This window comes from Molossus molossus, unplaced genomic scaffold (genome assembly GCF_014108415.1).
Source record: "Molossus molossus isolate mMolMol1 unplaced genomic scaffold, mMolMol1.p scaffold_m16_p_5, whole genome shotgun sequence".
In the NCBI taxonomy this organism is placed as follows: Eukaryota; Metazoa; Chordata; class Mammalia; order Chiroptera; family Molossidae; genus Molossus; species Molossus molossus.
The window spans coordinates 79,995,086-80,008,973 of NW_023425388.1; the positions used below are offsets into that span (position 1 = coordinate 79,995,086).

General features: G+C 36.7%; 1 protein-coding gene across 2 annotated transcripts in view; it reads right to left on the minus strand.

Moving 5' to 3' along the window:
- The window catches only part of ALCAM (activated leukocyte cell adhesion molecule), a 202,067-nt gene that overhangs the window by 55,954 nt on the left and 132,225 nt on the right, over positions 1-13,888 (minus strand). For both annotated transcript variants that reach the window (XM_036242876.1, XM_036242875.1), the window contains exon 2: positions 2,434-2,534. In XM_036242876.1, the coding sequence (XP_036098769.1) occupies positions 2,434-2,534 (101 nt within the window). The remainder of the gene's footprint in view (positions 1-2,433; positions 2,535-13,888) is intronic.

Below are 13,888 nucleotides of genomic sequence, written 5' to 3' on the forward strand. Positions count from 1 at the left end.
TCATTCACTTATGCAATAGATAATAGTTATTAAGTTGTGAGTACTTAACTATATACCAGGTACATCCTTAGAGCTTTCCATGCACTAATTGATTTAATACTCAGAAACCCTCTAAGCTAGAGTTATGATAGTAGTGCCAGACTAGACCAAGGAGACAGAGATTGGTTAAACAACTTTTCCCAAAGCCCAGCTGGGGCATCTCAGCAAAGCAAGACTGGAGCACGGTGGTCGGGCCCCATTCTGACTACCTGGTTCCACTCTCTATGACCATTAGATGCCTCGTCCACACCAGGCAGTGAGGCAGATGGTGGTGAAGCGGTGGTGGGAGTGGGGTGCAAAGGGGTGCACAGGGAACTAGAGTCCTCATTCATTGGGAGATTACCAGGCAGTAGGGGAGGAGATAATTCATCCTTCCACCATGCTTGCCCCCTTTCACCCTTTCCAAACCTGCCACTTGTTCTTCAGGTTACATTAAGTTAGAGCTCATAGACCATGTCTGCAAATCAACAGTTTTTAGAGCACGTGGTACATCAAATGCATCTCATCAGTTTATTGCTGAAGCTTTTTACCAAATTAAGCATCTGAAAATTGCCATTATTGTTTGTGTCCTCTTGTGCCAGTTCGGTTTAGGTGAAAATGATTCCCTGGGTTATCCTCAGAAAAGTTTGTGATCACAGTAACTTTCATGATCTGGGTTCTGTTTATTTTGGCCATAAATGGACTCAACAGGTGAGTTATGAGGTAATCTCCCGACCACAGGAATTCTAGGGGTGCAAATAGACATTGTCCTCATAGGCCTTAACTTCCTATGTCCACCTTTGCAGGAAAGCAGAAGTGGTCCGACGTGAGCTGGACAGCAGGAGGCGAGCACAGGGAACGCCGTGTCGCCTCCCTCCCGGTTCTGTCGCGCGCCCCTCACATAGTGGGCTGTGCACTCTGCAGCCCCATCGTCACGGCGGCTCACACTTTTCATGCAACTGTCATGTGAGAAGCACTGTGCAGGTATTCTGATATGAGTAACTTCATGTAACCCTCACTACACTATAGGGAAGGTTATTCTTATGTTGTTTTATTGATGAGAAAATGGGGATTCAGTCACTGTCCAGAATCCCACAGTGAGTTTGTGGTAGAACATGCTGGCCTGATTTCAGAACCCATATATATTTTTTACGTATCTCTCTATATATTTTTTTTATTGATTTTTTTTTAAGAGATAGAGGAAGGGAGAAGGAGAAAGAAACATCAATCAGCTGCCTCCTGCACACCCCCTACTGGGGATCAAGCCCACAACCCGGGCATGTGTCCTGACCAGGAATCGAACTGGAACCTCTCAGTCCATGGGACGACACCCAATCCACTGAGCCTCACTGGCCAGGCTCAGAAGCCATATTTTTAATGAATATGTTATACCAGCCTCTGGGTGCAACCTTAAGCACACTGCTTACATTTCCCAAAGCGTGTTCTGTAGAATGTATGTTATGCAGACATGTGAGGGGGAAACGTATGGTGAAATAAATCTAGAAAATGAATCAGACTCAGACAACTCACAATGCAGGTTAATATATAAAAGGCTCTGAGAAATGTTGCAATAGAGAAACTTCAAAAATTATTTGACCATCAAATCCTTTTCCTATTCAAATATCTGGTAATGTTTCAAGGAGCTGGGGGACATTTGCCATTATGTTCAAGGAAACATGTCCATTTTAAGCTTGCAAACTACCATGGGTTCCATGTGATCCAGCATTGGGAAATCATGCCTCAATAGGACACCTTTTGTTGGTTTTGGTCATTAAATTGAAACATTCATCAGTTGATGTTACCTAGCTACTCCACATCCACCTACCAGGGTATCTACTCTCCATTTCCAGACCCACCTGTACCTTGATACTTGAGAAGATATGATTTTGCTATCTGCAAGAAATGGATACAATCAACAATGTTAAATGTAAAAAGGGCCTACCATATCCATACAGTTTTAAGATGAAATAACCAGAAATGAGCTTTTAATATGATGGTTGATTATCAATGACTCTTTGGGTATGCTGTCTCCTGGTGTCCCTGGCCTCCCAGTAGCCACTCTAAGCAGAACAGGAGCATGTAGCTGCTGTCTTCACTGAGCTCTGGTCTATACTCCACTCTCTGTACTCTGGAACTCTGCCTTTTCTTCTGCCTCTAACACTCGCGGTTGAATTTTTCAGACTAATGTGATAGAAGAATTAGGTGTTTATTGGCTTTATTTTAAATTAGCATTGGTTATGTAAGGGTTAGGAATTATTCTTTTGACACATTCAACACATGAATTCTACTTTCCTACATCTGCACCACAGTCCAATGTTGCCAATATGTTCATTTGAAATTCACATGCACTCACAGAAGGAATTTCATTTAAAAAATGAGAGGCGATTGACTAAATCCAAGGGAGGTTGCACTTACATATTTCCATTTGCCAAACATGAGATTCTGAGGTACATCGAGTCGGCAAGGCATGATTATGGTATCTCCATATGCTGAACTTACAGTATACAATCCAAGGCCTTAGGAAAAAAAGGAAAAAAGACAGATTGTAAGTGTTTTCTTGGAATAACAAAGTATAGTAGTACCCCTTATCCATAGGGGATACATTCCAAGATGGCCATCAGATGCCTGAAACCACAGGTAGTACCAAACCCTAAACAGATGATGTTTCTTCCCTACATACACAGGGTGGAGCACAAATAGGTTTACGGTTATTTGTATGGAAAAAATATACAATAATTAATAAATAATAATACAAGAATAAACTGTGTTTCATGTATTCACAACTGCAAACCTATTTTTGCCCCAGCCTGTACATGCCTATAATAGAGTTTAATTTCTAAATTAAGCATAATAAGAGATTAACAGCAATAACCAACAATACAGTAGAACAGGGCAAGACAGCATGAAATTGCATCATATTGCTCAGAATGGTGCTCGCTTAAACTCACGAATTGTTTACTTCTGGAATTTTCACTTTAATCGTTTCTGACCTCGGTTGTCTTCAGGTAACTGAAACCGAAGCCTTGAATTAGGGGGGTGGGGGAGACTACTATAAATAACTTCAGTTAAGATACATATCTTAATGAAGGTTATTTATTTTAATTTGATCTTTAATGACATACTAAAAGTGTGAAGCTAGAACATATTACTATCTAAATATCATCAGTTCTTATTTAGCTACTAAGCCTTTGAATATCACAGTATTCAAATTTACAGACCTCCCTCCCCCCATTTTATCAGGAAATACATGAGAGTATATTCCAGAGGAACACAGTCAAATGTGAATGCGTGTTTTCTCTGCATTTCATGGGAAAAACATTCACTATATTTCACAGAAGTGTGGAAGCAGACAAAGATAGCATGTGTTATATTGTCAAAACTAACTTTAAATATAATTGTATTTTTCACTTGAAAATATCATATTTTTCTTCTGGAAAATATTTTAAAGTATTAAAAACTAAGAACTAAATTTTAGTTATAAATGAGAAAGTAAACATAAAATGGCTTATTTTTTAGTAGTAATGTGAAAATACTACTATATATATATATGTTTTATTGTTGAAAGTATTACAGATGTCCCCCTTTCTTATTTTAAATGTACATTAACTATTATCAAAAAAAGAATTTGTTGTATGAACATTCTTCATAAAGTACTTATAAAGTGTATACAATCTAACTTAAAACATAATTTGCAACTAAGGCACTGAAAACTCCTTAGTCTGATCTAATTCTTTATTGAGAAAAAAGATGTAAATGATAACAAATTAAATTGTAAAATCAACCTAACAATTTTTGCATATGTATGTAGGAGACTTCAAATTCATATATATTCATGAAGTTTTAAAAAATTCAGACATTTAACTTGTCAGTAGTACTTAGGGAACACCTCAGATTTTTTTTTTTTACCTCATATTGTTTACAGTAATGTCTAAGATGAATACTTTTATAATTAAGATGCCATAATTGGATAGCGTGAAGGGCTAAATTTAACTGTAGAGAAAAAAAAAAAAGATATTTTGTCCACCAGGTGGTGCTGAAGTGCAGAGCTAAGGCAATTTGCAACACGTAAATAAGACCATCTTATGACTTTCTGAAGAAACAGGACAGGTTGAATACCATATTACCCATCAATCACAACACACACAAAACTTCATATTGGGGTAAAAAACATTAACCTTTGAAAAGAAAAATAAAGGTAATAAAATCCATATTTGAAAATTCTCAGTTAAGGAAGCTATTTTCCTTTAAAGCAATTTTGCTCCAATGAACAAAAACATTACAAGGAACAAACATGTTATGCATTTATGTCACATAGCACCTAGTTTCCAGCATTTTTAACGCTGTTCAAATAAAAAATACAAGGTGTAACCCATGATAATGTGGTTTTCACTTGCTTTTGGAGATAAGAGGTTTATTAAAATTGTTTATCGTATCTTCAGTGTTATAATAAAAAAATTACCTCAATAATATATATATATACACACACACACACACACATACATACATACATATATCTCCCAAATTTTATTTAAAAACTTAAAGCTTTATGAATTTCAAGTTCATAGTATCTTAGTGATGAAAGTGCAGTTATAATGGGGAAGGGACCATATATGTTTAGTCTTTGCATCCTCAGGAGCAGCCCATGGATTCAAATGGGAATCTAATAAGATGATTTCTCATTTTCTCATTTGAACGTTGTGGAGTCCTTTCCATTTTTGTTATCAAATTAACTTTTGAAAATCAGGATAGAGTTGACAACACTGGGATTTTATGAATTCTTATTCCTACCACATATGCTCAAGGCTGTCATAAATTATCTTTGGTGCACAGAAAACACGGACTTGTACTTGGATGGCACTCTCTTTTCCAAGAAGAAACAACACAAAACAAACATTTTAATAAGAGTTCATGGATGAAACCACAGAAAACATTCCCCCCTTCCCTTTCAAAAGAAATTAAGGATTATTTGTGCTCTGTGATTTGCAAACGATACTATGAAATGTCATTTCATTACTTGTAATGGACACAATAATTTAAAGATCATTTTAAATTATGTGAAAATTCATGCATTGGGTCTTTTAATGACAACTTGACATCCCAAATTAGCTAGGACAGAACTCTTTAGAGCATAACAAACACAAGGAAAATATGACATGTGACAAGAATGAGGCCAGAGGGTAAAAGGCCAACAGTTACAGACAGAGCACTGGTCCACCGACTCAGGGAAAAACGCATGATGATCAGTTGGACATAATTAGTGTCCACAGTTATGATGATTTAAAAAATAAGTTTCAAGTAATCATCAACCTTCCTCTTCTGGTAAGGGTAACTAACTTACAGGCTCACTTGGCAGAAAGAGTAAATGCTTGAATGTGGGAGAAAGCTAATTTCTCTAGCTCCCTTTGAAGGGGCTACAAAGACAACTCTGATTTGGTGATGAATTGGTATCCTGATTTCTGAATATGTCTCCGTCTTTGACATGAAGTGCCAGTGAGACTCAAAGTACCTGTCAACACAAATGATTCTGTTTATACTTTTTACGGAAGAGATTTTATCTTTGAATTGCCAAGTCTGAATTAAATTTCGCTTACTAGAATTCCCCTCAGTTTTCTCCCCGTAATATTAGTTGATTAAATTATTCATGGTTTTGTAGCCTAGAGATTATTGGACATTACTGCAAATATAGAATGACTATGATGTTTCTCCTCAAAGAGGTTAAATATAGAATGTAGAAAAAATATGTGTGTGCACAACTGTGTTCATTTCTATCTGTGTGTACATGCACATGTTATAACATACTTTAAATGGGCTAGAACATATCTGTATTCAATGTGTTCTATAAATTTAAGGTATTGTGATATTGTAAAATTAAGGTATTAGTACTATTGTTTCTATCAAAATGTCCTGACTTAAAATAAAATATAAAAACATGTTGTATTTGAGAAGCTGTGTGAATTTAAGTATTTTTAATGAAGAATTATTAAAGACAAAGAAAAATAGAACTGGAAAGATTACATAAGAGAATTTAGTAAAAATATATGAAAAAATTATAGCTTAAGAAAAATCTCCTAACCAAATAATTCTAACATATAGAATGTCAGGCAAGGGATCATAAAGTAGAGGTAGTTGTAGTTATGCATTTTGTATAGCAAATAACTTAAAGAGGCACTAAAACAGAAGTTAGGTGAACACTTTTTATTTCTAATTGAAATAATAAAAGATGTAATAATGTTGGCCACATTGGCAAAAAATACTTTTTCTGTATAAATGAATTCTTAAGGACTATCAAGTTCCAAGTAATCATTCTCTTTACATTGCTAACATGGACATTTGAGTTGAGATAACTTAAAATTTGAAACCTGCTACCACATTTTAGTAGAAGAACAGCAAATAATATAGAAAATAGGATAAGAATGAAACAGAGTCTATTTTTACATGCTGTAATTGAACATGGCTAATTATTTTTATTGTATTGTTTTTTAATAGCATCATCATTCTTTTTATTTTTAATATGTTTTCATTGATTTTTTTAGAGAGATAGAGGAAAGGAAAGATAGAAGCATTGATGTGAGAGAGAAACATTGATTGGCTGCCTCCTACATGCCTCCTACTGGGAATTGAGCCAGCAACCTGGGCACGTGCCCTGACCAGGAATCGAACCGGGAATCGAACCAGGACCTCTCAGTCCATGGGACCACACTCAGTCCACTGAGCCACACAGACTGGCACATCATCATTCTTTTTTTTTTTTTTAATCCTCACCCGAGGATATTTTTCCATCCCTTGTACAGATAGAGTAGGAGGGAGAGAGAGGAAGGGAGAGAGAGAGAGAAACATCGACGTGAAGGGACACATCGAGTGGCTGCCACCCGCACGACCAACCAGGGGCGGGGACAAACTGCAACCGAAGTACGTGCCCCTAGCGGGAACCGAACCCGGGTCTCTCCAGACCGCAGGCCGACACTCTAACCGCTGAGCCAAACTGGCCAGGGCACATCATCATTCTTAAAAGCATTTCTTTCTCTTTTTTTAAGTTCTGTAGCCTGTTAGGTGCTATAGAAGGGTTATTCACAGTTACAGCTGGCTCAGAGTTTATAAGAAATAACTCCCAGTACTACAGAAATTTTAGAGAAATTTATTTGTGCAAATTAATTGTTGGGGAGAAAGTAGGTAGAAACAAGAGAGTTATTCTTAGAAGTTACTTTCATGCCATAGCCAGTTTAACTCAGAGGTTAGAGCATCGGCCTGAGAACCAAAGAGTCACGGGTTTGATTCCAGTCAAGGGCAGGTACCTGGGTTGCAGGTTCAATCCCCAGCCCTGGTTGGGGTCGTGTAGAAGGCAACCAATCGATGTGTCTCTCTCACATCAATGTTTCTCTCTCTCTGTCTCCCTCCCACTCTATTTGGAAATCAGTGGAAAAATATCCTTGAGTGAGGATTAAAAAAAGAAGTTATTTTCACATTTCTTTGAAGAATTTGACAGGTAAATATGTTAGTGTCCCCATACACTTTATTAATAAATTAGGATATGTGCAACTCTAATTAGAACATGCAAATATTTTATAACATCAGTTTACAGCAGTGTTTCTCAACCTCATCGCCACTGACACTTGAGCTGAATAAATCTTTATCATGGGAGACTGTCCTGTGCATGTGTAGCAGCATCCCCACCTGTGCCCATGAGATGCCAACCGTACCCTTCTCCAGTTATGACAACAAGAAAATCTGCAGACATGACAAATGTTCCCTGGGAGGAAAACATCCCCATGCTCCAAACTCCAGTCTAGTTGAGAACCATTGATTTAGACTTTCAACCATTGACCTTCATTCAACACTGTGGTTTTCAATAAAGGGATCTTTGTTACCAAATAGAATCTCAGTGTAGGACTAAATCATATTCAGTAGGACTGAATATGAATGAACAGATGGATCCAGAAAAGGCACATAATGGCACCTTGTTATTATCAAATTCAAATTTGTTTTCCTCACAAAACATCTTATTTAAACTATTCACGGACATTGATTCTTGACTCTAGGAATTTGAGATTCAATCTCTTTATAGAAATGTCAAGAAACATTCTGTCTAACAAGTCTAACTCATGTGCCATAATCTAACACAAATTATACATGCTATATGTACTTTCTAAACTCTATGTATGACATTTTATTTAATATTATAATATATCATAGTTCTTTTGATGCAGGGTGAAGTAGATGGCTTTAAAGTACATTTCCAAACCTGTGATTTTTATTATGATTCAGTGACACAAAGTGTTCTCACATTTCTTTCCATACTTTATTGCATTAAACAAGAGTTTCAGCTTTTTGTCAAGGTCACGTGATATAAAACAAGTAAGACTGTGTGTGTGTGTGTGTGTGTGTGTTACAAAGGCCTTTAATTCCCAAGTAAATTTGAATGGATGGCAGATGGGAAAAGACAGCTGATAAAATCTAATGTTATTTTGAGAAGTAGAGAAAAGGGTTTTTCTCCTCTCTTTCCCTTTGTCAGTTTCCTTTTCGTAAACTTACATAGTTGAGGGGCCACCAGTGTGTCTTTGCTGAATTTGAAGTAGGGACACAGTTGTTTAACATTTACTTTCTGCATTTCCTTTAGAAGGGTTATATATTACAAAGTAGTTCCTATACATACATGCATTAAATTCTATCTTTCAATACAATGATGAGGACACTGTGAAATAACATTTAGAGGAAAAAGAACCATTTTATTAATCATAAAATACTGCTGTTACACAGAAATATATTTTAAGACATGTGCTCTTTACTCCCTTCCAAGTTTGGTATATTATAACGCTCAAAATACTCAATCATTTAAAAAGTAGAGGTCAGTGTAAGAATCCATATTGTCTCACAAAGGAAATTTATAAAAACGGTACAAAGTTTTATAATAGAATATCAGTATTTGCACTACCGTGCTGAAAACTATCTTCTCAATTTACCGTTTTCCGATAGCTCATTATACTATAAGCATGGAATGATCTATGAGGCCGGGTAAGTCGTAATTCTTCCCAATTAGTTTAGGCTTTGCCCTATCTCTCCATTTTATCATTGTTCCTTTGGCTCTGGCTACATTTCTACATATCCTTAAGGTCTATCTCAAAACTCATTTATTTATACCTTCACGCACCATCGATTTATTGAGCTCCTACTAAAGTCCCATTGCTAACTGTTTAGTGAGAAGAGCACATAAAAAGAATCCCAAGGCCGGCTCCTGAGGGAACATGATGGAATTCGTATGCTCTGCCTAAGAGGCTAATGACGCGCTGTGGAGTGCAGAGGAAGGAATCCCAGCAATGAGCTTGAGGACACTGGTAAAGGCCTCTTGAGGACATCTCATTGATCTTGAACACTAAATACAGGTTTCTATAGATGGGAAGAACTACTTCACCAGAACGTCATAGGCAGGGACCATGTAGAGCCACCGAGTGACACTGGGTGTCCTCTTTTAAGGCAAACTCCATTTGTTTTTTATTATAGTAATTTCTACATAGTAAATCTTTGGCCTTCATAAGGAATATGTCCCAACACTGGCAGTTTTCCCAAATTCATAAATGCACATAAAATTTCCCTAAGAAATGCAATAAACTGTTAGATCTCTTTACTTTTGCCATCAACACTAGCGTTTAAATTCCTTTTGGGACTACTTTAAATTATAAGCAAACATTCTATTTAGAAATTATTTAAAAGCAACCTAACTGATTTGTCATAGATGCTTGTTTTTATTCTTTGAGAGATACCATAATAATTTTAAATCAGCAAATGTGCAGATTCTACTGTGTTTGTTAGAGTTTTTAAAATTGGGGTCTATAAATGAACTCCAGGGCATCTACGATGCCTCTAAAGTAATTTAAAAAGCCCCAAAGCTTCATATAAAGAGAATGCAAAGTTTCCATCAATTTGTCAAAGAGAACATTGAGTAAAAAATAAAATATGTAGCCCTGCCGGTGTGGCTGAGTGGTTGACATCAACCCATGCACCAAGAGGTCGCTGGTTTGATTCCTGGTCAGGGCACATGCCCAGGTTGTGGGCCAAATCCCCAGTGGGGTGCATGCAGGAGGCAGACAATCGATGTTCTCTCTCATCGATGTTTCTATCTCTTCCTTCCTCTCTCTCTAAAATCAATAAAGAATAAAATATTTAATAAAAAACCCCAAAATATGTAAGGTTCATTCTAAGTTGAATAGAACCTATGGAGGCACAACTTGATGGGATCCGTTTTAAAAGGCTAATGCCCTTTGATGCAGTCACTCCACCACTGAGAAGCTCTCCTACTGAAGTTTTTGCACAGGTGAGTAATTGTATACAAAGATAATACAGCATTATTCTGAATACTAAAAAACTGGAGTAACGTAAATGTTCATTAATATAGAAATAATAAAATAAAGTGTATATCCACACCATGTATGAACCCACTGAAAAGAACTAAGAGCCAAATACATTGTTTTTTTCCCCCTCCCTATATAAAGTGTTTACATTTTTATCATCATTCATTTATTTATTCATTGACTACTGAGAACCTACTCTGTGCCAATCACTGTTCCAGGTTGGGGAATTCAGTAGGGATAAATAAAAGATCAATCAATCAATCGATCTATCAATCATCAATAAACCACGTGACAAACCTGCTCCTTTGGAGTTTAAATTATAGACATATATATTTCTTTGTTTAAAATTTTAATTTCACCTCAAAAAGGGAAAATTATCAGTTTAATTCTTCCACTATACTGCAAGCTATTTGAAGGGAAAGCCTTCATCTTACTCATTTTGAAATCTGTTGCAGCACCATTTGCAAGAGCTCAACGAGTAAAATACAGCCCCACTGCATTCTATTGAAATTCTCAAGAACCTGTTCTTACAGCTCATATTCTTTTCTCTGCATTTAGCATTTCTAGAAAGGCACGTGCTATTTTTTGAAATTTTAGGGAATCCAACAAGGTGAGGGTGAGGGGCACTATGGTGATCAGAAGTCAGTATCTTAAAATTCTTCAAAACAGCGACTTTTGCATTAAAAAAAATTTTAAAGGCATACATGCAAAACAGTGCACAGATCTAGACTTTTTGAAATGTCACCACAAGCACCGGTCTTTGAGCCTTCTCTGGCAACGTGCCCCGCATTCTTTGTTCCAGTGATGAGACTGGGATTCCCACACATTTGTCCCACAACTGAACTCTGTGTTTACCATGTCATCGTTCTTCAGCGATGAATTTTTGACTAGGCAATGGGGCCTACGCCAACATGCCAAAACACTGGCCTTTCTGCAGGGACAAACTTAAATAAAAACACTTAATGCTCTGTGTGTGTGTGTGTGTGTGTGTGTTTATGGAAAATAAGGGGGACACAAAGTGAGCACATTGAACACTATTCTATATTTTATTCTAAAGTAGATTTCACAGTGAAAAATCATTTATGTAATTAATAATTTATGTTAATTAAAGTTCATAAAATTCACTATTGTCTATTATCATACTTCTCCTAATTATCTAGGAATTGATGCTGGTTTTTAAGATGCTCATATAAGGAGAATCATATAATTGTCCTCCACTCAGACAATTAGTCAATAAAATATGATACATAATAATAATAAGTAAAACATTATTTTCCACCCTGGCCGGTTTGGCTCAACGGTTAGAGCATCATCCTGTGGTCCAGAGAGACCCGGGTTTGGTTCCTGCTAAGGGCATGTACTTCGGTTGCAGTTTGTCCCCGGCCCTGGTTGGGTTGTACAGGTGACAACCACTCGATGTGTCTCTTTCACGTAGATGTTTCTCTCTCTCTCTCTCTCTCTCTCTCTTTTCCTCTCTCTCCCTCCCACTCTATCTGAACAAAAAATAAAAAAATGTCCTCAGCTGAGGATAAAAAACAAAAAGCAAACAAAAAAACACATTATTTTCCTTCTGCTCCCTTTCCTGCGTTAGTTCTTGCATAGCCTATACCTAGATCCTTAGGACTTCAACTGGGAACTGGCTTAACAAAAAAGGTAGGTAGAAGAAACAAATATTTGAACACTTTCCGGGTTAAAATAATGCAAAGGAAAGACAAATACTTTCATGCTCCATTGCTCTGAGTGTTTTCTGAGTGTGAAAGTCCAGGTTTAATTATTTAAGGGTATCAGCTGTATTTATATGTGAAACTTACATTTTCCTGAGCATTTTGACATAAATTGTATTGAAATTGTGAGTACAGTTCAATTATTTTTTAGCAAGAACAATAGCTGTACTGTATTCTTGACAACACTATCAACAGGAAAGCAGGCACAAAAGACCTAAATTGCATCATCTGATGTGATGGAAACTTTTGGAACTGAGACTAGAGTCTGCCATCAGAGAGAGTTCATAGTTATTATGACATTATTAAATTTGTTTTCTGCAAATAATTGAATGCCATAACAACTAAAAGACCTCTTGATTTGAGAAAATCAAAGCTGTCCTTGATAACACTCCCAAATCCACAATTAATTCCTAATAGCTTTACTATTTCTCAACATGTCTTAGCAAAGATACATTACTAAGACTTTTATCTGACAAGATCATCTTTGTCCTCACAGAAGCAACAACTGTGCTAAATGTATTACTTTACCATTTAAAGTCATATTCAACAGCAGTAGAGAATTTTAATTTATAATGGAGGTAAGTAAATTACCAGTGATAGCAAATGAATTGCTCAGGCTACTGAATGAGCAGAGTAGTAAACTTCTGTAGATTGGTTGAATAATCTTGTCCAGTATGTTCACTTCTGGTATATTCCATATTAAGTATTACCTAGATACCAGAAAATGTTTACATAGGTTGAAATAGGCTTTTGCTCTTTATTTTTTTGTTTGTTTCACATGAATCCCAATTAGCATTGCCTATGTCTCCTGAGGATATAGATTTCAATCAAACATGGTAAGTAATAAAGGTTAAAAAGCTATTTAAAAGGTTTTCCCACATATTCGGTACAGGTGGCTGGCTGGTTTCCGAGACTGAGATTTGGGTAAATTCCATGCTTTTAATCGACAACTCCCCAGAGGTGTTGTAATATAATTTAAGGTCACTGGAAGAAAATGATGGCTCTCTATGGCATTTCCCCTTTCCTTTGGAACTACACTCAGCTTACTTTAAAATCTAATTTTCTAGTTTTGAGAAGGAGGGAGAAATAAAAACATTTGTCCCAAATGATATTTTTGAAAGAGAAGAAAAGCACAGGGAAGATAAAATTTCAAAGTAAAGCAAATAGTTACACGCACACGTAGGAAAGCAGCATAATCTATGATATGAAATTGAAATCACCTTCCAGACTCCAGTGTCACCTGCAAGACCAGGTAAGCGGGGAAAACAGTGCCCAGTGTAGCTTGTCCACAGTGACAGCTCAGTGAAGCTACTATTGAATGCATGAACTTGGAGAGACAATTGTGTCATCCATTAATATTAACAATAACTTTTTATGTATGCCATTTTCCCTGCCAGTCATTCTTCTTCATTGAAGAGTGGGAGGAAAAGTAGGAAAGAGAACAAGATAATTTAGGAAAGTGATGAGAAATATAGAAAGCTGTATTGAAAGGTAATTTTATCATTGCTAGGGGTGTCAGAGCGGAGGAATGTTTTAAAGATCTTATGAAATCTGGACCTGAAGTTGTCTCCAGCTTTGAAACTGTCCCTCACTCCCAAAGATTTTAACTCCGAAAGCTTCATTTCATAGTACCAGGGTTAACTGTAACTTAACCAAGAACTTATATTCATATATGCATAGCCCATGCATGCAGACAATAGTGCGGTGAAGGCCTGCTGGGGTGGGATGGGGCCAGGTGGAGGGGGGCATGCCCCCCACAGGGGATTGGGCCCACGACTTGGGCATTTGCCTTGATGGGGAATC